General features: G+C 36.1%; 1 protein-coding gene across 16 annotated transcripts in view; it reads right to left on the bottom strand.

Moving 5' to 3' along the window:
* SUPT20H (SPT20 homolog, SAGA complex component) overlaps positions 1–25,030 on the bottom strand; it is a 32,377-nt gene that overhangs the window by 1,271 nt on the left and 6,076 nt on the right. For 2 of the 16 annotated variants that reach the window (XM_064645834.1, XM_064645836.1), the window contains exons 6-23: positions 23,272–23,419; positions 22,547–22,650; positions 21,919–22,035; positions 21,738–21,791; positions 20,689–20,828; positions 19,346–19,502; positions 19,203–19,259; positions 17,621–17,692; positions 16,500–16,657; positions 14,252–14,284; positions 12,206–12,323; positions 9,820–9,928; positions 9,432–9,590; positions 7,395–7,707; positions 6,260–6,414; positions 4,009–4,064; positions 768–873; positions 96–220 (exon numbers count right to left, since the gene is read on the bottom strand). In XM_064645834.1, the coding sequence (XP_064501904.1) occupies positions 96–220; positions 768–873; positions 4,009–4,064; positions 6,260–6,414; positions 7,395–7,707; positions 9,432–9,590; positions 9,820–9,928; positions 12,206–12,323; positions 14,252–14,284; positions 16,500–16,657; positions 17,621–17,692; positions 19,203–19,259; positions 19,346–19,502; positions 20,689–20,828; positions 21,738–21,791; positions 21,919–22,035; positions 22,547–22,650; positions 23,272–23,419 (2,181 nt within the window). Of the gene's footprint in view, positions 1–72; positions 586–767; positions 874–2,574; positions 2,695–4,008; positions 4,065–5,230; positions 5,380–6,259; positions 6,415–7,394; positions 7,708–9,431; positions 9,591–9,819; positions 9,929–12,205; positions 12,324–14,251; positions 14,285–16,499; positions 16,658–17,620; positions 17,693–19,202; positions 19,260–19,345; positions 19,503–20,688; positions 20,829–21,737; positions 21,792–21,918; positions 22,036–22,546; positions 22,651–23,271; positions 23,420–25,030 lie in introns of those variants that run through there. The other 14 variants (XM_064645839.1, XM_064645840.1, XM_064645847.1 and 11 more) reach the window with 13 other exon arrangements.

Genomic DNA, 25,030 nt, shown 5'->3' with positions numbered 1-25,030 from the left:
GGGCAAGATTTTTGATTTTGGAGCCAAGAATTGTATTTTTAGTTTTTTGGTTTGTTTGTTTGTTTTTTAAACACAGAGTGAAGTTGCTGGATTACTTGTATCTGTTGCTGCTGCTGCTGCAAGGCTTGTTGTTGCTGTTGCAAGCCAGAAGAGAGCTGGAGTCTCTGCTGAGGAAGGCTTTGCCCAGGTCTGTTCATGGCAGAGCCAAGCTGAGACAACACTGAGAAAGGAGAATGGGAAAGCAGGCAGGTCAAAGAGGTCAGGTTGAGTTTGTCAGGGTTGGGGAAGGAAGACATAGGAATACAGTGTAACACAGGAATACAGGAAAGGGGGATCCATAGAATTAGTTTCAGAGTCAAACTGGAAACAGTGCAGAATAAGGTACACATGCTATACATACTCTGTTAGAACATAGTTAGATTATGAAGTGCTTGTGGAGGCACAAAGAGGTTTCTCACAGTGGATGTTAAGCACAGAGTTAAAGAATTATTCCTCAATGAAGTCTGGCATGGAAGTTCCCTGCATTTTCTTTTTGTATTAAGTGTAGCTTATTTTCATGTGATACAATCAATTGACTGCATCTAACTGCCGAATAAAATAGAGAAGTGCATGCGTTAAAAGTCCAGTATTTCTTGTGTAATTCACATGCTGATAATCATTAAATTGTGCTGATCTAACACATGACTTCTTTAAGACCAAACTTCATTTCAGTGTGAATTTATCAATATACACATTTAACTACAAAAGGAGGCTCAGCAAGCACATACCTGTGGCTTGAGGTTGCATAAAATTCCCTACTCCAGTCAGGTTAATTACAGCAGCTTGTTGGGCAGATAATGCCTGATCTTGATTGGATGGACCTTGGTCAGACCCCTAGCAAAAATGAAAAGCTTGATCCTTATTACCAAACTTTGGTATCAATGAATAAGCAAACAAAGCCAGTGTGAAGGCAAACTTTTGAAGTGCCATTTAAAAACATTTAATGCTATGTCATCCAGTGCATGTAGATGTAGCAGTCACTACAAGTAGAACAGATGCTGATTGCCCCAAAACAGCTTTATTTTGGCAGAAATGGTACTGCACCTGTTACCCTGCAGAAGTCCCATGTAGTTGTCAACTTCCTTCCCTGCAGTTTAGCAGAGACTGCACTTTATGGTTGTAATCTTAGGACTATTTCCTATCCTACTCCCAGCCCCAGAGTCTTCAGGTGACCCTGAAACCATCCATGTGCAAAGGTCCTAATCAATCAAAGTGTGCAAAGCCTGACACTATACTTTCCCATGCTCATATTGTGCCACACACCTTAATTTCATAAAAAATACAAACCCTGCTTTTAAAATTATATTTTCAGAACAGAGTAGTTCTCAAGTAATCACTCAAATGGAGTAAGTGGAGTCTGACAGTATCTCCTGAAACCAAAGGGTGCTGAATAATGACCTCTTCTAGAACTTAAATTATGCATTGATTTAGAACATAGGGAAATAGAGCATTATATTCACAATCCAAGCAAGCTGCATGGCTTATCAGTCAGATAAAGAGCTGGTGCATTCCAGGATTTGTGATGCTTCTTTAGCATAACCATATGGTATAATGCCACTAAGATCTAAGTAAACCAGACCAAAAGATTGCACATTAAGAAGACATCATCACCTCAGTGATGACTAAGACTTATAGAATCATAGAACCACCATGTGGGGAAAACCCTAAGAATGACATGAGAATACATATATTCTGTTGGTAGCCAAGAAAATTCTTGGTCTTTTTGGGCTTAGTTTGTTTCCACTAAGCACTATACACCATAAAACATCTGAGACAGGCATCTTGTTTATGAACAGTCTACAGGAACACAAGTGAAATTATTATGACAAACTTCAGTATCCAGTAGAGACAATTTGGTAAGCAGAAGTCTTGCATGTCTGGGAAGACGAACACAAAAGCAGAGCAGCTAGTTTTCCCAAATTGCTGCATCAGTGTTGATAGATTTTTTAGTGCAGGTAGAACTAACCACTCAAAATTTGTCATTTTGATAACAGGTCTCGAGAACAAGACTTTAGACGTTTTCAATGCTTAAAGCCTTTAACACCAATTACAAGCAGCAGTAGAGCAAATGCCTTAAGATTAAAGCCAACTGATACTTCCTTTGGTGCAAAGAAAATTCTGTTGAACTACAGCAGTGAGGATTGTAAGCCAACTCACAGCAATGTAAGTAGGAAGTTTTAGTTAACTCTGCAAAAATCCTGACAGCGTTTTTTTCTCTGTTCATCTGATGTATCTACTAGTTATGATAAACGTTAACACTAAGCTGATTTTACACCACTCATACAGTAGGCTGGCTCTCTTCATGATAAGAGTTAGACAATGCTCAGCCAGTTGTTTTGTTACAGCTCTTCTATACAGAATACAAATAAAGGAGTATAACCCAGTTAGCAACAGAGCCACTGCAGTCTTTGCTGTTTGAGAAGATTTAGGAGGAAGACTTTCCTCCCCCTCTGCTACAGATCTGTTGGGTAAAGGCTCATTTACTTGTGAAGATGGGGAGAATAGGAGAAACAGTTTCATCCATGCACCCCAGACTGAGGGAGGTTCTCCCTGTTGCTGAGGACTACAGGTTGTGGGCTGCTGAGATTGCTGCTGTGGAGAAAACTCTGATAGCTGCTGCTGGAGTGGGTTAAAAATAAGTGAACCACCTGGAAGCTGCTGAAGATTAAAAACAAAAGGCATAATTCAAACTGCTGAGTTTCCCACTGTTCTAGGATGAACATAATATTGATAATGACATACTCCCTGGAGGTTTGTTTTTTGTTTTGTTTTTTAATTCCTTTAAAATCAATAAGTTTACAATTGCTGCTGTTTGTGAAAAAGTCTTATGTTCTGAAAACAAACCTGTGTGCAATTATAGAGATATGTCCACAAAAAGATATATTTTAATTATTCTAATTAAAACAGTATTGTACTGATACTGAAAATGTAAATGTTAGCCTTCAAAAGCCCTGCATATTGTTTCCACTTTCAGAACATTCCACTGGATTTTAATAGATAGTGAGATGGCCTTGATTCCTCTCCCTTACCCCAGCTTTAATTGCACTGATTTCAGCCAAATATTCTTGGTGTATACAGGTGGCAGAGCTAGCTTGAAAGGATGTACTTCAATGTGGAATCACACAAATACAAGCATTTAGATCTATAGAAGAGCTCTACTCTGGCATAATTGCTTCCTGTGCTTCCCTTTTCCATGTTTCTGGAGTATGTTACAGGAGTGGGAGAAGGAAGTGGCAAAGCTACAGCTGTTCTTTCACTGGTAATAATTTTTTGAAGCATGGTGCAACACACATGGAACACCGTAGCTGCAATTCTGCACCTGTAACTGGCAGCTGGCTTCAAGATTTGGGAACGCCAGCGAGTTCCACAAACAGTCCCCGTTCTGCTTTTAAATGCAACTCTGACATAATAAGCAATATTCTGTTCATGTTTATATTTGTATGTATGCTTAGTGGAAAGAAAGCATTTACAGACATTCTAAACTCCCTATCCCACATGAGCTTCTATTTCCATTACCAGAAGCTCTTTAAACCTATTACTGTACTTACCTGGGCATGCTGAGCTCAGCTTTTAGGCATTCTATGTGTAACCCCCGAGTGATTCTACTGTACTGTTTTGTACAGTATAATCATAATTTCAGTATAGAGAATGATTTGCAATAAGAGCTTAGGCAAATCCTGAAAATAGAACATCGTATTTTAGCATTAATCTTTTGAATCCAAATGTCAGCATTTTTAGATCATTACTGAAAATTAACTGCTTTGTTCTGAGCTAGGAATATAATTTCCACCTGGTATCTATGGATGTAGCTTTTTCACTTATTCTAAGCATTTTAAATAAGCAATTAAAATTTACAGTAAATGGTCTGACCAACTGGCTCCAAAGATCTGTGTGGGGCAGTGCAGTAAACAGGTCTCTATAGAAAGATAGGAAATTATCATTCTTATTGTGTCCAAGTATATCAATTACCTGTAGAAGATTTAAGGGCCGAAGATTTGATGTATTTTTCAAACCAAAGGGGCTGCCTGTTAAAGAGAACATCTTTTCATTAGTAGGGAGGCTTTACTCAGTTATATTTGTGAATTGCAATATACCTTTCCACTGGGACTATTTCTAAACATTTAGAAGTTGGAAAACTGGCAAGTGTAAATTTTATACTTAATACAATGCTGCATTTTCCATAATGTAAAATTCATAGTTATTCAGACTCAAAGTACAAGAGAGCTATATTGCCACTAAACACTGCACCTTGTAACCTGTAACTTGCTAATGCATTTACACAAAGGTGAATGGAGAACCCTAGCAGTTACTCTTCAGTGATTCTTATTCTGCCTTTAAAAACTTCTACTGTTTGTGCAGTAAATGTAAAAAACTCCATGGTCTCAATGAAGTAAGACACTCTCAGTTTATCAATCTTTAACAGAAAACAACCCCACACAAAATCTGAGCAGCTCTCCAGTAAGCCAGCAGCTATCAAGCAGAACCCCTGGAGGTCTCACACAGACCCATCTCAGTTCACTACTCCCATCTGTTGTGTGGGCGACAGCACAGCATGGAAAAATCTGTGACACCAAAGTGGTAAAGGTTGGTAGTGCTTGAAAGGGCAGAGTTAGACTAAAAGTGATCCTAGTGAATTGAACAAATGGTCCAAAATTCAATAACACTGAATTTAAAAGAGACAAATGAACAAGTACAAACTTGTAACTAGCTTTGTGTCTATACAGCAAGAAAGGACATGAGAAGTTACAATAAGTCACAAACATATCCAAATCATCCATATCACAAACTACAGAGCACACAAAAGAAAAGAACCTCTTCAGAGAGTTTACATTTATAAAATTCACTGTCACAAGATGCTGTAGGTTCCAGAAATATAAATGGGTTCAGAAACCAATTAGATAAATCCACAGACTAGAAATCTAGCATGGGATATTAAGCACAAAGATTCATGTGGATATTCTTCAGCTTAGAAAGTCTCAAAGCTGTAGATTGCCAGAAGAGGTACAGTTGTAGAGAAGGGATGTTTTACTTCACACTTTTGCCTCATCTTAAACTCTTTCCTCAGTATCCTCTAATGGCAACTGTCAGAGACAGAATATAAACTGGAAGGATTTTTGGCCTAAACCAGTAAAGCCATTCTTATGTTAATGTAATGCTGTTGCAAAAAAATACAGATAAAAAACAGGCAGACCTCATTTGGGGAAATGTTAACAGGAATGTTGTAAAAGAGATGAGATGCATTTATTCTGCTGTGCTCCACAGTGGTAAATCAGCCAAGCTCAGGCTTGTGTCCAGTTTTGGTTATCACATTTTAAGAAGGATGTAAGCAAATTGGACAGTCTAGAAGAGAGTGACAGGATTATGAAAGGTTTGAAAAATACGACCTATCAGAAAGAGAAGACAAATGTGGGACACGACAGCATGTTTGATATTTAGAAGGTAAAGAGAAAGGGTGAACGATCATTTTACATGCCTGAAAGGTATAGGAGAAAAAAAATAATTTGCAATTAAGGAGATGCACTGTAATTAAAAGGAAACAATTTACACAGATAATAAACTACTCCAAACAGCTACTGAGGAAGATTGGAATCTTCTTTAGTGAAGGTAAAGACAATTTAGATAAACATTGGTTCCATATGGTTTAGACAGATTTGACCGTCTTAGCATAAGGGATGGATATCTTGAAGTCTCCTATCATTCTCATTCTGTAATCATACATTAGGGTTTTTTTCTTTATTATATGTTCAGAAAAAATAAACTGAGAATTTAGATTGGGCTTTTAATATTTATACAGTCACATTTGAAGGCAATAAGGAATTATTTAATTGTTGTACTAGAAGAAAGTAGTACCAGGGACAGAATAAAATGCCTCACACATTTAAAAAGTGAGGCCTCTTTCTAGGTTCAGTCATGTCCTTTTTCTGGCAGTCATCATTATCAAAGTTGCATTTGAATTTGGAATTTCTCTCAAATTTCCTACTGAGCATACCGAACAATCCGGGTTTCGAGTGTTCCCCCAGTCTAGCTTACCAAAAATCAACTTCAAACAATCTCCAACACAGTCTATACTTTGAATGCAAAAACACATACGTTATTCCTGAGCTCCAGCCATCAAATCCACAGTCTATTCCCACAACGGCCACTTTCGTCCATCTTTCTCACAAAATGTTCCCACACTGTCCCTATCTGAAGGGTGGCTTTTCAACTGAGTCACACTGACCTGCTTGAGAGGCAGACTGCATTGCAGCGGGCAGCGCACTTGGTACCAGACCTCCTGATGGTAAAATGCCACTCAGATTTATACCCGCAGGGGCAATGGCACCAGTGTTGCACCCCAGCATAGGGTTTGAACCACTCATCAGTGACTGTGCTCCACTGTAGAAGAGGAAAGACAACACATGAAACCCAAGTGGCACGAGTGAATCTGAGTAACTACATTTTTTCCCTCTGTCTCATGGCAAGTGAATCAATTGTTTGTTGTGAATGGGATTATGGATAAAGCATCAATGCAGTTTAAAAAAAATTGTTTTGCCTAGAGCATAACATATTCTCAGCATATACAGGTTTTTTAATTCTATGGTATCAGCTAAAGAAAGTAAACCACAAGCGGTTCTTTTATTCTAGAAATACTAAAAGATCAACAGTCTTCAAAATGGTTGTACTACCATAAAAGGAACAGGTCTGCATTTTCTTTTTGCCCTATAGAAAATATCCCCAATTTACCAACAGTGATCAACTGCTAAACACCTTAGATGAATAATTCAAGTGTCTGATACTTGCACTGGCGCACACTATGTGTCTTACACTGACTATCTTAATTGCAGAATTTCATTTAGTCTAAAAAGCAGTTCATGTTATACCACACAAATTATTCTTGACAGCATTTATTATTTTCTTTAAACCACAAAGTGAGTTTTAAGGCCTGAAGAATGTTTAACCTCAGTGTTTGTTTAAATTGATCAAAACAAATCTGTTTCCATTTTTCATTTAAATTGGCCTGCATATGGTATTCTACCTCCTCTCTGATTAATAAAAGCTTTCAAAACCTCTGAGCAAAACCTCAGAAATCAACCGAGATTAAGCCTTAAGAAATATGACTCCAAAAAGATTAATGTAATAAATGTCTTTCTTAATAGATCTTTTCAATATTCCAATAGTAAGTGCCTTCTATTTGAGAAATAAAAATAGTTTCTAGTGGCTCTTCACTTTATAATTAAAAAAAGTGAGTGAACTTCTTGTATTGCAGATCCTGAAATATACCTACCCTAATGGATGGTGGACAGTCCTGGACTACTCTCCCCCTCCCACCAACCAACCCATGGCAAATTAAGAAACCATCATAATAAAAGACTTACCACACAGAGCCCACTACATTGATGAAGTTAAGTCCTGCAGGGTTTGCCATGACCTGGGTGGAGGCTGTTCCTGTAGTAATGGATGTTACCATGGTGGAAAGAGGAATGGTCATTACAGGCAGTGCCTGGCTCAGAGACATTTGCTGCTGAGCAAACGGGGTTAACAAAGTGGGCTGAGGGGTGAAGCCTGAATCTTGGGGAGTAGGGGTGGCAGAAGGGGTAATAGGAGTTGAGCTCTGAGCATCAGGAGGGTGTGGGGTCGATGAAGGGGTGTTGGTTGGAGTAGGAGTAGATGGTTTAGGAGTTCCAGACCCTGCTCATTGAGAAAAATAAAAAGTGCTAGTTTGTTATAAAAGGCCAATCCTTTTTGTATAATATGGTTAATGGAATCTTACTTAGCAGTGACAATTTGTTCTGTTTTTTAGACTGCAAGTATTCTACATGGCACGAGTGTTGCATCACACACTCATTGTTAAGGATGCAGTATAATCACAAAGAAAACCCGTTCTCCATGCTTCATTCCTTATGGCATACACTGATTTGTATCCTCCTTTAAGGCTTCCATAATTTATCATACATTAAGTCATAACTCCATTCAGGAATACTTACAAGTTCTTAGTGCCACTTTAACCTAATTAATATTTTTGTCCTAGACTGTTAAATAAATACTATATATGCACTGTCTGCACAATAGCATAGTGTTAAAAACATATGGAAAATGACAGAGCCAACAAAGAACACGTACTATTTCCATCATCACGGGGCTGATCTAAATTTCATCAGATAGTTAAACTGCCATTTGCCAAATATGGACCAACTAAAAAGCAATTATTTAAGAACCAGAGGATAATACTGCATCTTTAAAAGCTACTGTGTAATTCCTTCTGCTTGAATGTAGCATGTACAGCTGTATTTCTTGTGGATGCAGTAGCCAAAGTTTATCATTAGAAAAACATAACCCCCCAAAAGCCTGAGCTGGTTTTTTTTGTTTTCTTTTTTTTTTTTTTAAGCTTTCATGTCCTGCAGAAAGAAAGGAAATAAATGTGAATGGTGACCAGAGCCTTAACGTAACAACTGTGTGCAGCAGATTTACGCAATTCATAGCACTAACATAAAACCAGAGTCAATATATTAGAAGAAAACTTTTTATAAGTTTTCTTTTTTTTCTTTGTGCAAAACAAAAAGTTACACCTTTTGAGCTACCCAGTTTTTAAATTATTTAATGCAAAAAGCATATTATAATACTGTGCAGGATACTGAAACGTGCAGTGTACAATTATTAGTAAGAAAACTGAGAAACTGCAGATATGGTTTCCTCTTTGTATAAATCTGTTCATGAAATGGCTCAAGACACATAAGTATTTTAAAATTTTTTTATGATCTATAGCTATGATTACAATGAACCTGACAATGTTAATGAAAATACTTAAACTGGGACATCACTTTTGATTGAAATTTGCATTTTAACACCTCAGGATATGGTGCTATTATCATCAGCATCACCACCACACTTGTAATCAGCAATGATTTGTAAAACAGTGTAGGAGTGTTTTTAAAAAATCATCTTATCGTTTATTGTATTATCACCTTGGGACTGATCAGATTATATACATACATAGATACACAACTGCACCAGCTCCTATAACATTTAATAAACTAGATGCTTAAATTATGTAAAGGCAAACTGATCTAACATACTGTTTTTACATTGGAGGAAAAAAATCTACACTTTGGAATTTTATCTCATCACATCATCTACCAGCCTTTCATATATGAGGAGATCACACTAATTGCATAAAATGTATTAAAACGTATACACAGAGGGTGCATACATATATATATACAGAAAACAAACACAGTTACAATAAACAGAAATTACATACAGTGAACAAGAGACCTGCCTAAAGCTGCACAACTTATACAATTTAGGGTACACTGTACACTTAAGTTTCATCATTCCACAGGTTAAGAAGTTTATCTCAGGAAGCATTTATACAAAAGCCTAAGATTTAATGGAGAATTTAGGTCGTGACTCACTTTGTGAAGAGCTCGCAGGAGACATGGCAGCTGGAGAGAGCATGTTAACTTGATTAAGATCCATAGATTGTTTCCGAGAAAGACCAGGAGGCTTAGAAGGAGGAGGAGGAGTTGGGGATTTTAGATGGCCACTTGACTGTTGTGAACTAAAAATATTACCTGAAAAAGCATAATTGAAATATATTGTTGTTCTGTGAGTACAGATTAACTCAAATATTTGTTAGGGTACAATTTTGTAACCAATATAATCAGAAATCAAAAAAAATATGCTCTTCTCACAGATAAGACACTGGTATTTTTTTATTAAATCTTTACTAAAGGGATATCCTGTAATTTTACAACAGGCAGAACATGTAAAAAGGAGAGGCTTGAGTCAATAAATAATTACCTGAAGAACTACTTCCTGAACTTGAAGGTAATTTGATAGGAGGAGGTCGGTGTTTTACACCTTTCCCCAGCACTGAAGACTGAACAGAACCTGATATGCTTTCTGGCTGCTGGGAGGAAAGAGAAATTAACACTACCACAGCAATGATGTGAGCTTCCACACAGTTGGCAGAAAAGACAATTTCAGTTAATGTGTATTAAGATACCTCAAAACTATGACAAAATTCCCGTCATACATTTCAGATTTTTATGTATTTATTTAAAAAGCATAACCTATGACCAACTCCCTTTATCTAAAGTGTTTACGATCAAGAAGCAGCATGAAAGTGCTGGCAAAAATTTAAACTGAGCAAATTAAAGTAATTAAGGAGTTTCACTTTTATCCATAATTCTGAAATCCTTCTTAGTAATTTTCACAAATGCAAGAGTGACAAATGCACTTGAAGTAAATGAATACTTTGGTTTTACTTGAAAAATTGCATAATGTCATTCATTCTCTCTGTATATACCTGCCATTTCCAACCAAGATAGATTTAAAGAAAGGCATCAGAATTCCTGATTCTAGTAGTAGGATTTTAAACACATTCAGCAAAATCCTGAATGCACAGAAATCAAGACACATTTCCCCATTGGCTTCAGTGGGATCAAAACTTCATTAATGTTTTTAGAGGGAAAATGCTCCCTTTTTATTTGTTCTTAAAATCTACTTATCAGGCTATCTGAACATAAATTAACTTCAGCTACTTGAGTCGGTAGTTTGCAGTCACTCACAACAGACCAAAATCCATAATTCCAATAGCTGACACTGTCAAAAGACTCAAGAATGAAACATATTTACAGTTATATATAGTCTATGTATTTTTACCTATAAATTTTTACCTATAAAATTTTTACCTATGTGTATTTTTCCATAAATGAAAGTAATGTCTAAACAAACGCAAGGCCCACAAACTGCTGAAACTAGAAAACGAGGCTGTTGACATGGTGAAGGGAATATTTCAATGCTGGAGCCTAAATTAGATGTGCATGGGTTAAGAAATCAGATCATTCTGCATTGTGCAGAATCACCCTTTCTGGTAAGCTTAGCTTCCACTGATTCTCAGTAATGAGAGTCCCTCTATGTGTTTCTAATTGCTTGCTTATAAAAAAGAATCTTATGAGGAAAATTTTAAGGACTACCTTTCTCTTCTTCTACTAAAATCTGCTTTCTTGGTTTTGAAAATAAAGACTAATGCCCCATTTCAAAGGTAACAAGATCATTGAATACAGTAAACCTGAGTAACTTTGGTCCAGATTTTGGTGGGGGCTTGTACAGGCAGACAAGATGACTTCTGCAAGTACCCTCCCACCCCAAGTTATTATATGATTTTAATGCACATATACATGTGCATGTACATGCCTGTATGTGTATACACATAAACATTCATATCCCTTTCTGCAACTGCTGGCCTTGGAATGCTGCTGGTCTGGCTGACACCAAGAACTACCTCTTTCACAGCAATGTTGTAGGAGTTTAAAACTAGGTGTTTAGGGGAGGATGTCACTAAGGAAATAGCCCAACAGATACAACTCTCATTTACTACTTGAAGCCTAAATACAGCTCACTGCTAAAGTACTGAATCTGACCAACAAAGCCAGAAGCAGAATGTAAAACAAGGCAATGCCAACAGGCAGGAAAATTTGGGAATGCAAGAATTTATACTGGAAAGGTAGAAATGTGTGTGCATGCAAATATACACATTTTAAAGTTCTTGGGGGGCTTTTGTTTGCTAGTTTTTGTTTTGGGGGTTTTTGGTTTTTTTTCTTGTTTTGTTTTACGTTTTCCTCTTCAAAGTAAAGAGAAAATAATTTTAATTTCTACAGGTAAAAGAAGTTTAGCTACTCCATCTCCTTCTGTGTTTACTGACCTGCAAAATAAAACACAGAGCTGCATTTTACTATACTGTTCTGTGAAAGGTTCATCTGAACAGGGAAAAATGCTAAAACAAAACCTTGGAGCTAACTACACTATACACAGCCAAAAAACCCCCGAAACATCTAGAAGACAGCATTTGAACACTGAAAACATAAATGCTTTCCTTTAACTTTTCCAATGAATGATTGTGACCACAACACATTTAAAAATTCGTTCGCGATGACATTTTTAGGTTATTTTACTTTTAAATGTCGATAGCAAAGAGAACCCTGAGATTAGCTCAGTTGGTTAGAGCACATGCTAATAACGCCAACATCATGGGTTTGATCCTTGTATGGGCCACTCACCTAACAGCTGATGATTCTTGTGGGTCCCTTTCAAATATTCTTTGAAACAAACAAAGCAATCTATGAAATTCTAACAATTCAATAATCAAAGGCAAATAAAAAAATGTATGGCTTAATAAACTCACTTCCATTTCCTTCCCTGGAGAAAGATGACTAAGATTGACTGATCCACTTGAATTATGAAATATTTTCACAGGACATTTAGCTTCACTTTGTACTAACTCCTGATACTGATTCACTACCCTGAAACAAACAATGAAGACATAAAAAGATTAATAACTTTTAACTTCTAAAGTAGATACATATATAAAAACACATAATTGCATATATTACGGTCATATATTTTATCTATTATGTAAGCATATCTCTCTATAAAATAGATATGCACATATATAAAAAATATTTATATCTCTATGTATCTTTCTACATTATGTTCCTGGGCTCTTAGGTTTATTCCATTTTAACTTTTAATCCCGGTCTTTTTTTTTTCTAATGCAAAATACAGTGTAAGAAACACTCTTTTGGAGGAATATGGAAAACAGTAGATAGAGCAGTTCCCTTCCTGAAAGCAACTGCAGGTCTTTGGGCTGTCAGTCAATGGGGATCCCATTCCCTTCACACAGGCCCAGAATCTTTTATAAAGGTGTCTCTTCTGCTTATGCTCCCTGTGGAACAGTCAACCTCTCCTTTAACTTGAGGGCTATGTCAGATGAGGAATCTAAATGCAAGGGATGAAAAATCACTCCTCTTTGAGCATCACGACAGACATTTAATAAAGCACCAATAGCATCAGGCAAACAAATTTAAAATACCGTTCTATCGAATGAAATACTACATCTCTACTAATCTAAGACAACCAAGGTGAGGGAAAACTCTTTCACAAACATGAGCAGAATATACAAAGTGACCTTGCTGACTTGAAAAATCAAGCTGAAGTGCTGTTGTCACTTACAGGCAATCTCAATGAAAAACTGCTGGAATATTTCTATTACCTTACACCTAAACGTGATGAACTACACTTTATTTTGGTATAGCACTGATTCTGTAATATGCTGTTACTTGACTAATGCAGACCTAAGCAAGGGCCCTGAGATACACAACAGAGGAAAGGGTGCAGTGTACTTTTTTTCAGCAATTAGATTTCAGACTGACTTAAAATTACAGTGGAATTAAGAGCAGTAAAATGCCGTGTACTCAAAAAGGTGGTCCTGACCTCTTATATTGTTGCATCTTGTCCTAGTCCCTGAAACCCAGTTGCTATTCTGACAGAAGGACTTGTGCAACCAAGTGACAAGCAGGATCAGGAAACCAATCCCAGTTACAACTAGGCCCCTGTATTATTGTTTTAGTTTTCAGCCAGCCAATCCCCCAATTCTGCTTACAGAACAAACAGCAAAAGTATCAGCACAAAGGATGCAGGAGAGAATATAAGCACAGGGTTTCTTGATCAAAATTACCTATTTAAAAAAAGAACATGATTACTGATTTCTGATCAACTCATATACTCATTTCCCTGCCAGGCACATAAGATAGGGATAAGAGCTATGGCATGTACATCAGCTCGAGGTATCCTATGGAAGTATAAAAACACAACTGGCTTTGACAGAGGTTGGTTTTTAAAGGTTCTGTGTTCATAGGCACAGGTATCTAATGTGATGCATGCAGACAAACATTTGAAAAAACAGTTATTTTGCTGCCTGTTTCTCTGAATTGCTACTCCTACTCATTCTATAACTAAAATACACTGAAAAACTCTTTACTTGATTCTCTAGGAAAGCTGAATCAAGTAAGGCACAACACACAAAAGTAAGTTGTATAAATCTTAAGTCCTAGATTACACTTCAAATGACAAGTTCAAATGTACCAGTTCCATGACTGGTAATTTACTATCCAAAATATCAGGATGAAATTCCTGCAAAGTGCTCTCAGAGTTCAGGTAGCACAACAAACTGTGCTCACATATTTGATTTCCTCTATTCTTTCTTGCTCCTTAAATAAAGAAACTGCACACTATATTCTACTTCTTGTTATGATGATTAATTCCTCTTATTTCTCCTCATCTGTTCTGCATCTGTTTCCATAATCACACATTAGCAGTCATAATGGCTAAAAGGAACAAAATTCATTATTTGGCATCAAACCAAATGGCTGTACATACTATATTAAATTACCTTTCAGCATCAGTCTTCGAACCAATAAGGAACCTAAAATGTAAAATACATTTTCAGTCATGAATTGGACTAAAAGATCATATTTTTAGAATTACAAGACTTCAGACAAATGTCAGTGCTACCTTTTTTTCTGACCTGCTCAAAATAAAAGTGATAATGTATCAGTGCTACCTTTTTTTCTGACCTGTTCAAAATACAAGTGATAATGTATCCATTCAACGGACTGGGTATTATTCAGTACTTGAAATACATACTTGACTTCCTAACTACATATACAATATACACACATGGTCTAATACGGTCTCCTTTAGGAGTAAATAACCTACAGAGAAAAAGGCAGAGTATGGAAGTTTGGGATTTTATATTTTTAAAGAAATGGACGTAACTGCTACAGAATTGTAACTGTAAAAAGTACAGTTATGTATAAATCAACAACATACCAATACGCTCACACTGAAATATAACTCTTCTGAGAGTATGTCAAAAGCAGCCCTACCCATAATATTTTAGCAAATATTTAGTTTCCATTGTTTGATTTCACTTATGCAAATTCCAATTCCCTCTGATTTTCCAGCCCTCCTAAATAAATATTTCTCTTTTGCATAACACTTACAGCTTGCAAACTTATTACTGCAGTGATTTTTTTTAACACTTTTTTCCTCTTTCTCCAGCTCCCAAAATAAAAAAAAATATGTAAAAAACATTGTTTTATTTTACTGAACAACTTTTATTTTGTATGACAGTTTGCTAATGAGGAATTATCCAAGTTTTGATGAACTTCAATTGGCAATGTCTTAGCAATGAATTCCAACCTCCCCTGAGGCATCTAATACCTCTAAATCCATTTAATTCCCAGTCTTATTACACAATTCTAAGCTAGCACTGCTGGTTTAGGAAGATAAATTCTAAGTATGTATGCTGGTTTTCGCTGGGGTAGAGTTAACTTTCTCCATAGTAGCTGATATAGGGCTGTGTTTTGTGCTGAAAATAGTTTTAATAATACATGGGTGTTTTAGGTATTCCTGAGCAGTACCTACAAAGTTCCTTTTTGTCTCTCACCAGCAAGTGGGCTTGAGGTGCACAAGAAGTTGCAAAGTGATACTGCAAGGACAGCTGATCTCAAGTGACCAAAGACAGGGATATTCCACACCATATGGTGTCATCAGCATATAAAGCCAGTGGAAAAAGAAAGAAAAGGGCGAGGGGAGTACTTAGGGTGATGGCATTTGTCTTTCCAAGTAACCATTAGACGTGATGGGGCCCTGCTCTCCCTGAGACAGATGAACACGGCTGCCCATGGGAAGTGGTGAATGAATTCCTTCTTTTGCTTTGCTTGCATGTGTGGGTTTTCCTTTACGTATTCAACTGTCTTTATCTCAACCGACAAGTTTCCTCACTTTTACCCTTCCAGTTCTTTCCCCCATCCCACTGGGGAGGCAGGGGGAGGAGGGGCAGAGTGAGTGCCTGCATGGTTCTTAGTTGCCAGCTGGGGTTAAACCACAACAGTATGGAAACAAACTGTAAATAGCTGAAGTCTATGGATAAAATATTCTTAATACTCAAGATGTTTTACGATTTGGATAAAAAAATAAGAGAAGAATTACATACTAGACAATAGAAATAATTTTCATTAGCAAAACTAAAAAGTTTGCTCAGGCTCACTGCTCCTTGCCTTACTGAAGTTTATAGGTTCTACTCTGCTGCACAGGTTCCTCCACACAAGTAATCTAGTACATACAAAAAGAGCCAAGAATAGAAAATATTTGTAGAACCACAGTCAAAACCAGCATATTCAAAACAATTCAAAATTAAAAAGCTTCTTAGAAGCTTATGTTTTCTTTCATCTATTTAGCTTAAATTTCTCTGTCTAAGGGTAAATAGAATAAAGTCATGTCTTAAGCTTTCACAGCATCAGGGACATGTTAAGAACAATCAAAATTCTGAATAACACTAAAAAAGAGTGCAACAACATCTCATGGTGTCTCCACAATTTGCGTGGATTGTGTTTGTGGGAGATTGCTTTTAGCCCCAATATATTTTCAATGTAAAAGAACAGGCAAATTTAACATAAAAGTACATTAAAGATAAGATGGTTGCTTGAACGCATTTTGTTTGGTATTGTTTTTTGTTAAAAACTCTTAAATCAGATTTTAGCTCTGGAGTATTTTTATGACTGAAAATGAGAAGCAATGTTTGTATCCCTTCATCTATCAGACCACAGCACAGTTTAAAAGAGCATGTAACTTACTGTGATGGAGTTAATAGGTTGTCATTTTCCTCATCACCTTTGAGTGTCTGAATTTTACCATAGTACAAGGGATTGCCAAGAGACTGGAAAATGGTCAGCTTTGTTTTTTGAAGCTGATTACCAACTTCACATTCAAATACATAGTCATCTTTTATTTCCTAAAATGACAGAAGAAAACAACCTAGTAAGTCTTGAACAAGTGTTAGCAGAACCAGTGAGTAAAACAGACCAGCTCTATATACAACATAGTAAAAAACATTCTATAAGTAACTCTGTAAGCAAGTAAAACTCTATAGGAAGGAGTGCATAATATGAAATGGAAATGATTTGAGAGTAAGTTATCTAAAGGGATGAAGGGAAAAAGAGTTTATCATCTCTTAAAAAACACAATGATATTGCAAAAGCTAAACAATCATGTTAGACATGGAAAGGCAGATGGGGTAAACATATATAGGAACAGTTTAATATAAATTATGACAGCAAAAAATGTTCAGAGTAAAATGTTGGGAGTGAAGATTAAGTTCTGTGAGAAAGTATTACTTTTTTCCAATATGAAACTACAAAGACATCATGATACATGCTGTTAATAAAGATAGTATCTTGCCTCTAAAATTATAAAAAAATTAATCAATTATCTATGGCTGATTACATTAAATTATCACTTCCTATCAAATAAAATAATTTGTGCCAAAAATCTTAAGGTTCAACTTACATATTGCAGAAAGAGCTTTTTGTAAGAGGCATTTAATACTAACCTCTTTCAAAATTTAACATTTTGATTTTAACTGAAGCTCTTTTCCATCAGCATTGGAGTGTCTAAGTAAAGAAAGCAATTTGTTGAGCAGAGTACTGCTCCCTGTAAATTATTATGCTTTCTTTACTGCAAGCTGCTCTTCCCTGTATTTCTGGAAAACCTGAGGAAATTACAAGACTGATCACATGCTTGCTGTACTGTAGAAAATTACAAGTATCTCTGGTAATCTTCCCATGTCCATATAACACATGGAAGATTAATTAAATTGGGGCAGAGAAGATTATTCCTACATTACTTTGTTTTTGTTGAAATAAGAGGCATTTTAACTAGAGACAGTGAACTTTGGCCAAAGGCCTAAACTACTCACATGTGCTGGCCAGACAGTTGGTTGTGAGTCATCAGGCTTGATAGACTTTTCCACTTTGGCATATTTTTCCACCTTAAAGAAAATAGAGAGATCAGAAAATAAAGAATCTCCTATTTTATGCATTCAGAAAAACTAAATCAGAGAATCTTCAGAACTTGACACTTACAGTGTTACACTGTATTTGCTAGGTTAAACAACAAAAGAGTGAATGAAACATAGCTTAAGACTACAGATCGAAATAATTGTCTGCAATGTGGAATGATTAAGAAGTCAAAGTGAAAAAAGTACAAACTTATACCATCATTTCATGTGTAATGCACGTTCTTGCCAGCCCTATGATGTCCAAAGCTTGCAGACTTGTCTAGTCTACAGAGTCTTGCAGAAGACTCATTAGACTAGAGAAGACTTGTGGAAAAGGCCCTGGGGGTCCTGGTCAATGACAAGTTGAATCTGAGTCAGCAGTGCCCTGGCAGCCAGGAGGGCCAATCGTGTCCGGGGGGGCATCAGGCAAAGTATCCCCAGCCGGCTGAGGGAGGGGATTGTCCTGTTCTGCTCTGCACTGGTGTGGCCTCACCTTGAATATTGTGTGCAGTTTTGGGTGCCACAATATAAGAAGGATTTAAAGCTATTAAAGAGTGTCCAAAGAAGGGACAAGAAAAAGGTGAAAGGCCTTGAGGGGAAGCCGTATGAGGAGCAGCTGAGGTCATTTAGTCTGTTCAGTCTGGAGGAGACTGAGGGAAGACCTTATTGCAGTCTACAACTTCCTTGTGAAAAAGAGGAGGGGCAGGCCCTGATCTCTTCTCTGTGGTGACCAGTGACAGGACCTGAGAGGAGGTTTAGGCTGGATTTTAGGAAAAATTGCTTCACCCAGAGGATGGTCAGGTACTGGAACAGGTTCCCCAGGGAAGTGTTCACAGTACCAAGCCTGATGGAGTTTAAGTGTTTGGACAAGACACTTGGTGTGATTTTTGAGGTTGTTTTGTCCTGCAGGACCAGGAGTTAGACTTTTGATGATGCTTGTAGGTCCCTTCCAACTGAGGGTATTCTATGATTCTCTGAGTCCCTTCTGTACACTGGTAGTATATGTTTTGTCAGTGCCAGAAACTAAGAACACGAATGTCCCTGAGAGAAGAATGCACACAGAGTGATCAAAAGAACTCTCAACTAGAATTCTCTGTATAAAAATCAAAACTTCTCAAAATATTAATGTGCCATAGTATCATAACATATCTGAAGAGAGGAATTTCTACCAAGATGAGAAGTGACTCATTTTCAAATAATCCACAAACCTCATGTGTTTTTCTGGTTTTCGTATTATCAAACAACTTCAAATAGACATGTGCTCATTGAACCCACAGAAGAAAAACAGTAACAGCTGTACTGTTTACCTCATACAAACTATTCTGTTACAATTACAGTGTGGTTTCACTCGTGTTTATACCTTATGGTATAGAAAAGTAACTGTAAAAAGTAAAGTTATCCCATTTTTTCTTTGATACCACATACTTTTTAGTCACTTCTTCATATAATACAATGTTCAATAAAATTGCTAATAATTGCTAATGGTAACAACTGGTCTTACGTCTACTTCAGAAGGTGCAGTCAAGTAGCAAGGGTTCTGTTTCCACATATCTACGCACTGGAAAATGAAAAAGCAGGATTAATATGTTAAATATTCTAATTAAATAGTTAGAAGCATATGAAATTACTTCTCAGAACACTTACATTTCCAGCTTTAGAAATTTTGAGGTCATACTGCTGGGCTGCTTTCCTCTCCTTCCTTTTCTGTAAGTAGTCAAGTATTCTGAGCTGAGGTGGAGCTGAGTAGTGAGCGACTTCCTGCTGTCTGTTCAGAGAGGACCTTGAGTACCTTTTGAAGCACCTATGGAAAAATGACACAAGCTTGTAAAACCATCAACATTAAATTCTCCACTGCCTGTGTACAAACACAAAAATATGCAGAGAACTCCTACTTAAATTGAGACTAATAGGTTTTCAAATATTAATTTAAAATTGCTTTTCTGGGTTACACTGTACAACTCTAACTTTTTATTTCATATTTATAAAATATACTAGTATTCTGTTCATGTGTTTCAGCACTAAGAATGGGGTTTTTTTTAATGCATAATTGAATTGAACATTATCAAAAGGAGAAATTAAAAAGTTACCAAGCTTAAAATATTTGTATACTATCATATATTTCAGTTCTATCAAAAGATCTTTGTACTCCTTATGTAACTACAAACACAGTGACTGCCCTCCATTTGTTTCATGACAAACTTGTTGCTACAGTAATGCTGTTCCGGACATTCATTTAACCTTTGCCTATTTTTCTAGTGGAATATTTGCTGATCACAAAGCTTTAATTTCAAGGACAGCTCAATCAATTTCACTATTTATACCTTTAGACATTGCCACTAGTTTTACACTAGCATAGTATTTCAGTACAGTTCTAGTTTTAAATATTGCAGTAATTTTGAAAGACCATTAGTACATTTCCCTTCTACAGAGTGAATGCAACTCTTGTAGCAGAATAAATATGAACCATTTCAAGCTTTTGTGGAAAAAAGCGAATAACCACACACAAAAGTGAAATAATTTCAACTTTTCCAAGATTCTGATATGCTTACACTTCTGTTTAGCCTGAATGTCAAACATGCAAATAATTCCCTTGATTTCCTCATTCAGGATTAAGCTTATACATAGCTTTTAACAAATCAGAGACCAATATGCAACATATCAATTTATATATTTTACAATACTAAGCTGCCATCTGACTCAGCCTACACATAAATTATGCAAAAAAAAGGCAAAATCCAGTATAACAGATTATGTTGAGAAAATATATATATACACACTTTCCTTTGATATACAAAAATAAGCATACTACAGTATCTACTACTAACTGAAATACAGCACAACATTGAGCACTTTGAAATAAGATATAATTTGACTGTTCCTCACACAATCCTAATATTTCAGTAAGTATTTCATATGAGTAGCTAAATTTTCACATAAAGCATTACTACTTATATTTTTCTTTGAAAATGTTTCACACTGAAAACTACCGTTTCATTGGGCGAGTGTTCATCTTCTGCTTGTTGTACAGGAGTCTGTTTGTAGTACACGTCACTGCTATTGAAGGATCAAGACACAAAGGCTCTGCTGTAGCCAAAATAAGTTGGCTCTCAAGTAGGAGTTTGTCTTCCTGTAATATAAACAGCTATTAATAAATGTAAAAATATGAAAACTTTTACACTAATTAAGCTCTTATATACCTGTGCACATGGACATCATTTTAGAGAAAACTGAAAAAATTGTGTGTGGATAGTCAACAGAAGAAACTGTTCAACAATTAAGTATCCCTAACCATTATTATTAGTTACAGACCTTGGGTAGGGTTTCCAGTAGGAAAAAACCAAGAAATCTGCTGAAAAGCAGAGATCACGTTCTGGGTTTTTTTGTGTGTGTTTTCTTTGTTTGCTTGCTTCAAGCACAGTACAAGTGGCACTGAAATCATTTTCTGTCAGTGATTTATACTGATGTATTAGCAATCAGTGCCATAAAGATGATCTACTGGGAATTAGATTACAATTTGAATTAGATTTGAGCATGACTGTGGCTCTGAAACACAAAAAAGAACACTGAGTATACCAACCCTGTTCAGCAATTCACTACCTATAACTGTACTACTGTAGTTACTTTAGATTCTCTTTACTTTAAAAGTATCAATAGTAAAATAAAGGTGGAGGAGCAATTGTGTCATTAGATTGCCAGTGCTGTTCTGGGGCTGCACACTGATGATGAATGAAGTAGGGTAAACTAGCTAGAGTCACTCCAAGGCTGTCATTTTTCACTTCAAAAATTAAGGTCTGACTCCACAAAATCTTTAGCAAATCCTGTTGTATTCTATGGCATCTTGTGGAAAGGTGCTATTAAGTTAATTTGGCAGCTCTCTGAATCATGTACCATGCACAACTATACACACTGACAGTTTGAATTAATAAAAAAAGAGTAAGTTCTATATTTATTAAACAAATAGAAAATTTTATATAATTTTATTTTTTTCGTTTATTTATGACATCACTGTAAAGTTTTAAAATAACCTCTAACCCACCTGTGTCCATTTGTGGTTGTCACTTGTTATAGAATGCACATCACAAATTAAAGTCTGAGGAAGAAGACAAAATGGTAATTAGCTTTCAACTGAGTAATAAGATTTCTTAATATATGGTCTGTAATAGTATGCACTCTAGGAACTATGGTAACACTGAGAAATTACTTAAGCCACTTCTTACCTGCATTGTAGGACGCAAAAGAATGTGCTTGCTTTGGTATGTTGGAGATTTCATGTTACCAGACTGCCTATAGTCACGTATTTCTGCTATGACACATCCACAATGAAAAATATTAACCTAGTTGAAAGAAAAAAAACCCAACTTTTAAATAAACAAATATTTACCAATCCACCCCTGCCTCTAAATAGAAGTTTTTTATATAATATATAAAATTCAGTGAAACTATGAATAAAACTAATCATTAATTTTTTCAGACCGGTGCTCTTTACTACATGGCTAGACATACCCAAAATACAAGCTTAAAATGTAGTGTTTCATATGCCAGCAAAGTAGTTTCAAAAAATTCCCATGCCAAACATTGTCATTATGACCAAGAACAAAGGGCATTTTGCTAGAGCACAGAGCTGAAGTTGTTTCACAGCTATAACCACAGCAATCTCTCTTCTATCTCTTTCTCCTCAGTATTTTTTCCTAAAGAACAATAAAATATTTATTTGAGGCTTTAAATATTACAGTTTCAAATGCAGAAGTGTCTTGTGATTAGAATCACCTATGCAAAGCATTCAAAAAAATCAAGGTCTATCTGGGTAAAAAACATAAGTTCTTGTCGAAAACAAAACTTCCAAACCTGCGATTTTTCCAAAAGATCAACCAAAATAGGTGGTAGTTCCTCTGCATCCAAATATTCAAGCAGCTCTGCTTCCTCATAAGGCAGACGAATGGTCTCAGAATCTGAATTTAAACAAAACATATTACTTTTCTTTCGCCTTTGAAGTTCCAACTTTAACAATGAGAAATCTAAAACAAACTTGCTACAGGAAAAAGCAGGGTTGGCAGAAACCTATCCCAACAGACCATTTCTTTTTTTGCACAGTATTAATTTTCACATCCCTTTCTGTTTCTAGAGCTTTATTTTGCTCTTACGGTGCTAACAGACAGAATTTTTGCTCCCAGGTGACATACTGTATGCTCTTATTGCACATCACAGTACCAACAGCAAGGAAATACAACCAAACTGGAACACAAATGCCTTTAGACAGACCTAGATATAGGAAACAGCGAAACAATCAATCTGACAAAAGGAACTTGATATAAGAGAAACTTGGATATGCAACTCCAGAAACTAAGTGGAAATAAGAGAATGAAAGGCTATCAAAAAGACTCATATCTACAGATTTACACTGCACCTCACAGCTTTATGTAAATTTTTAATTCAAGTACAGTTGTTTGTTCTCCCTCCACCCGTCACCCCCAGAATGATCTTAGAAGTGGAACAGTTAAATGTAAGCAACAACACATGCTATTTATATAGCATTCCGAGTGTTTTTAGAAATTAAAGAGCAAAATTATTACCTGAACCATTTTTTCCCCTGAGCATAAGTGAATAACCCTCATTTCCTGGATAGAGGTTCACCACCAGACATGACAACGTCTCCTGCATAACCAGCTTCTCAAGTAAATTCACATTTCGTCTCAGCTTCTGCTTTAAAAGTAAACATTGCTCATGAACATAATACAATGAAATAATTAGTAGAAATAAAAACAATTGCTAGAATATGACTAGTATTTAGATTAACAACAAAGTATACATCTAAACAAGTCCAGTTAAATTTAATTGTACTGTATTCAGCAGAGTAAATATATTATGTATTATCACACATACTAATATACACTGATTTTTTTAAAAAACCCCACTCATTTAAATTACAAACCCTAGAACTGGAAGTTCACAGACAACAGAGTTAATGATGCTATGCTACGATGTTATAAATCTACAGTGGCCCTATTTATTTGTATAATTTCTATGAACATCATTTATCCTCTACACATTGTTTGATAAAAACAACAAAATATTTAGTACTTTCAAATATTCCTAACAGAAGCAGATATTTCTCTCCAGGATTAAAATACTTAATTACAGCATTTGGAAGCTTTAATTGCATTTTCTTGTCTGTATTTGCTGAAATCTGATCCAGCAGCTGCAGACACTATTCCCTTATTTAACTATAAGAATGATTTTTCCCATGTATAACAGATTTTTAAAATTACCTGCTATGTGTTAGAGACCTCATGTATATCCTACCAACTGAAACATTTAAAGCCCCCTTAGAACTTAAGAGAATGAATTCTAAAACTCAGATAATTTAATACTTTCTGGCTGGAGGCCAGATTTCATCTCTGAATACCAGCCCTGAGTGGAGCCATTAATTGGGAGTTAACCTGAGCTCTCTACTAACCCTGCCAAACAACTCATTTCACACACACCCAACTAAGTAGTAGTGGGCTATCTTTTTTTGAACAAATTCATCTTTCCATAGATATTGAAAAGAGGGAAAGCAGGATCATAACTTATTGGGGAACAAACTTAGAGAAAAGCACTGAAAACAAAACCTCCAAATCCCACAGCAATATAATTAAAGGAAGAGAAAAGGGAAAAAAGTATTTTCAATTTCCTGCTATGTAGTTTTAGAGTCATTGCCTAAAGTTAACTCTTCCCCATGCATCATGAATGATGGCGAATACATCTCACTGGCTTTTACAGTACAGAAATAGTGGAAACTAAGAAACAGACAAAGTAGCACCTAAATTCTTTCAAAATTAATGAGAAAAGAACTGGAGGAGTGGGGGACAATGAGGGAAAGTATGTCATAGCCACAACAGAGGTAAGAGACTGGTCATGAAAGCCATTTCTCATACAGGACGCTGGAGATGCAGCATGTTAAGCAAAACATTCTTCAGCCAGAACTCCAGCAATGAAGCTGGGCAGACTGGAGTAATAGAGGAAGAATAATTAATTAGGGAGAAAGTTAAGACTGAAAAACAATATTCAGTGTTAATTTAAAAATTGCTTCTGAGTGGACAATCTAATTACAACTTGTACCATCAAAACGGTGCAATACTGGAATACAAACTTTGACAGTTCTGTACACTAAAACCTTTAAGCTACATCCAAGTCATTGATCAAATTCTAGTTAGAACTCAGTTCAGTTTTACTTTGCCAATTAAGAAACAAATACACAATCCTATGCTTGTGGATGAAGTTTCACAGTAGCATTATCTTTCAACCTTTGTACCTCTATCTTTGAGCTTCTCATTTTCAGTTGTCACAATC

This window comes from Pseudopipra pipra, chromosome 2, assembly GCF_036250125.1.
Source record: "Pseudopipra pipra isolate bDixPip1 chromosome 2, bDixPip1.hap1, whole genome shotgun sequence".
Lineage (NCBI taxonomy): Eukaryota > Metazoa > Chordata > Aves > Passeriformes > Pipridae > Pseudopipra > Pseudopipra pipra.
This window is presented reverse-complemented; position numbering and strand designations above follow the sequence as displayed.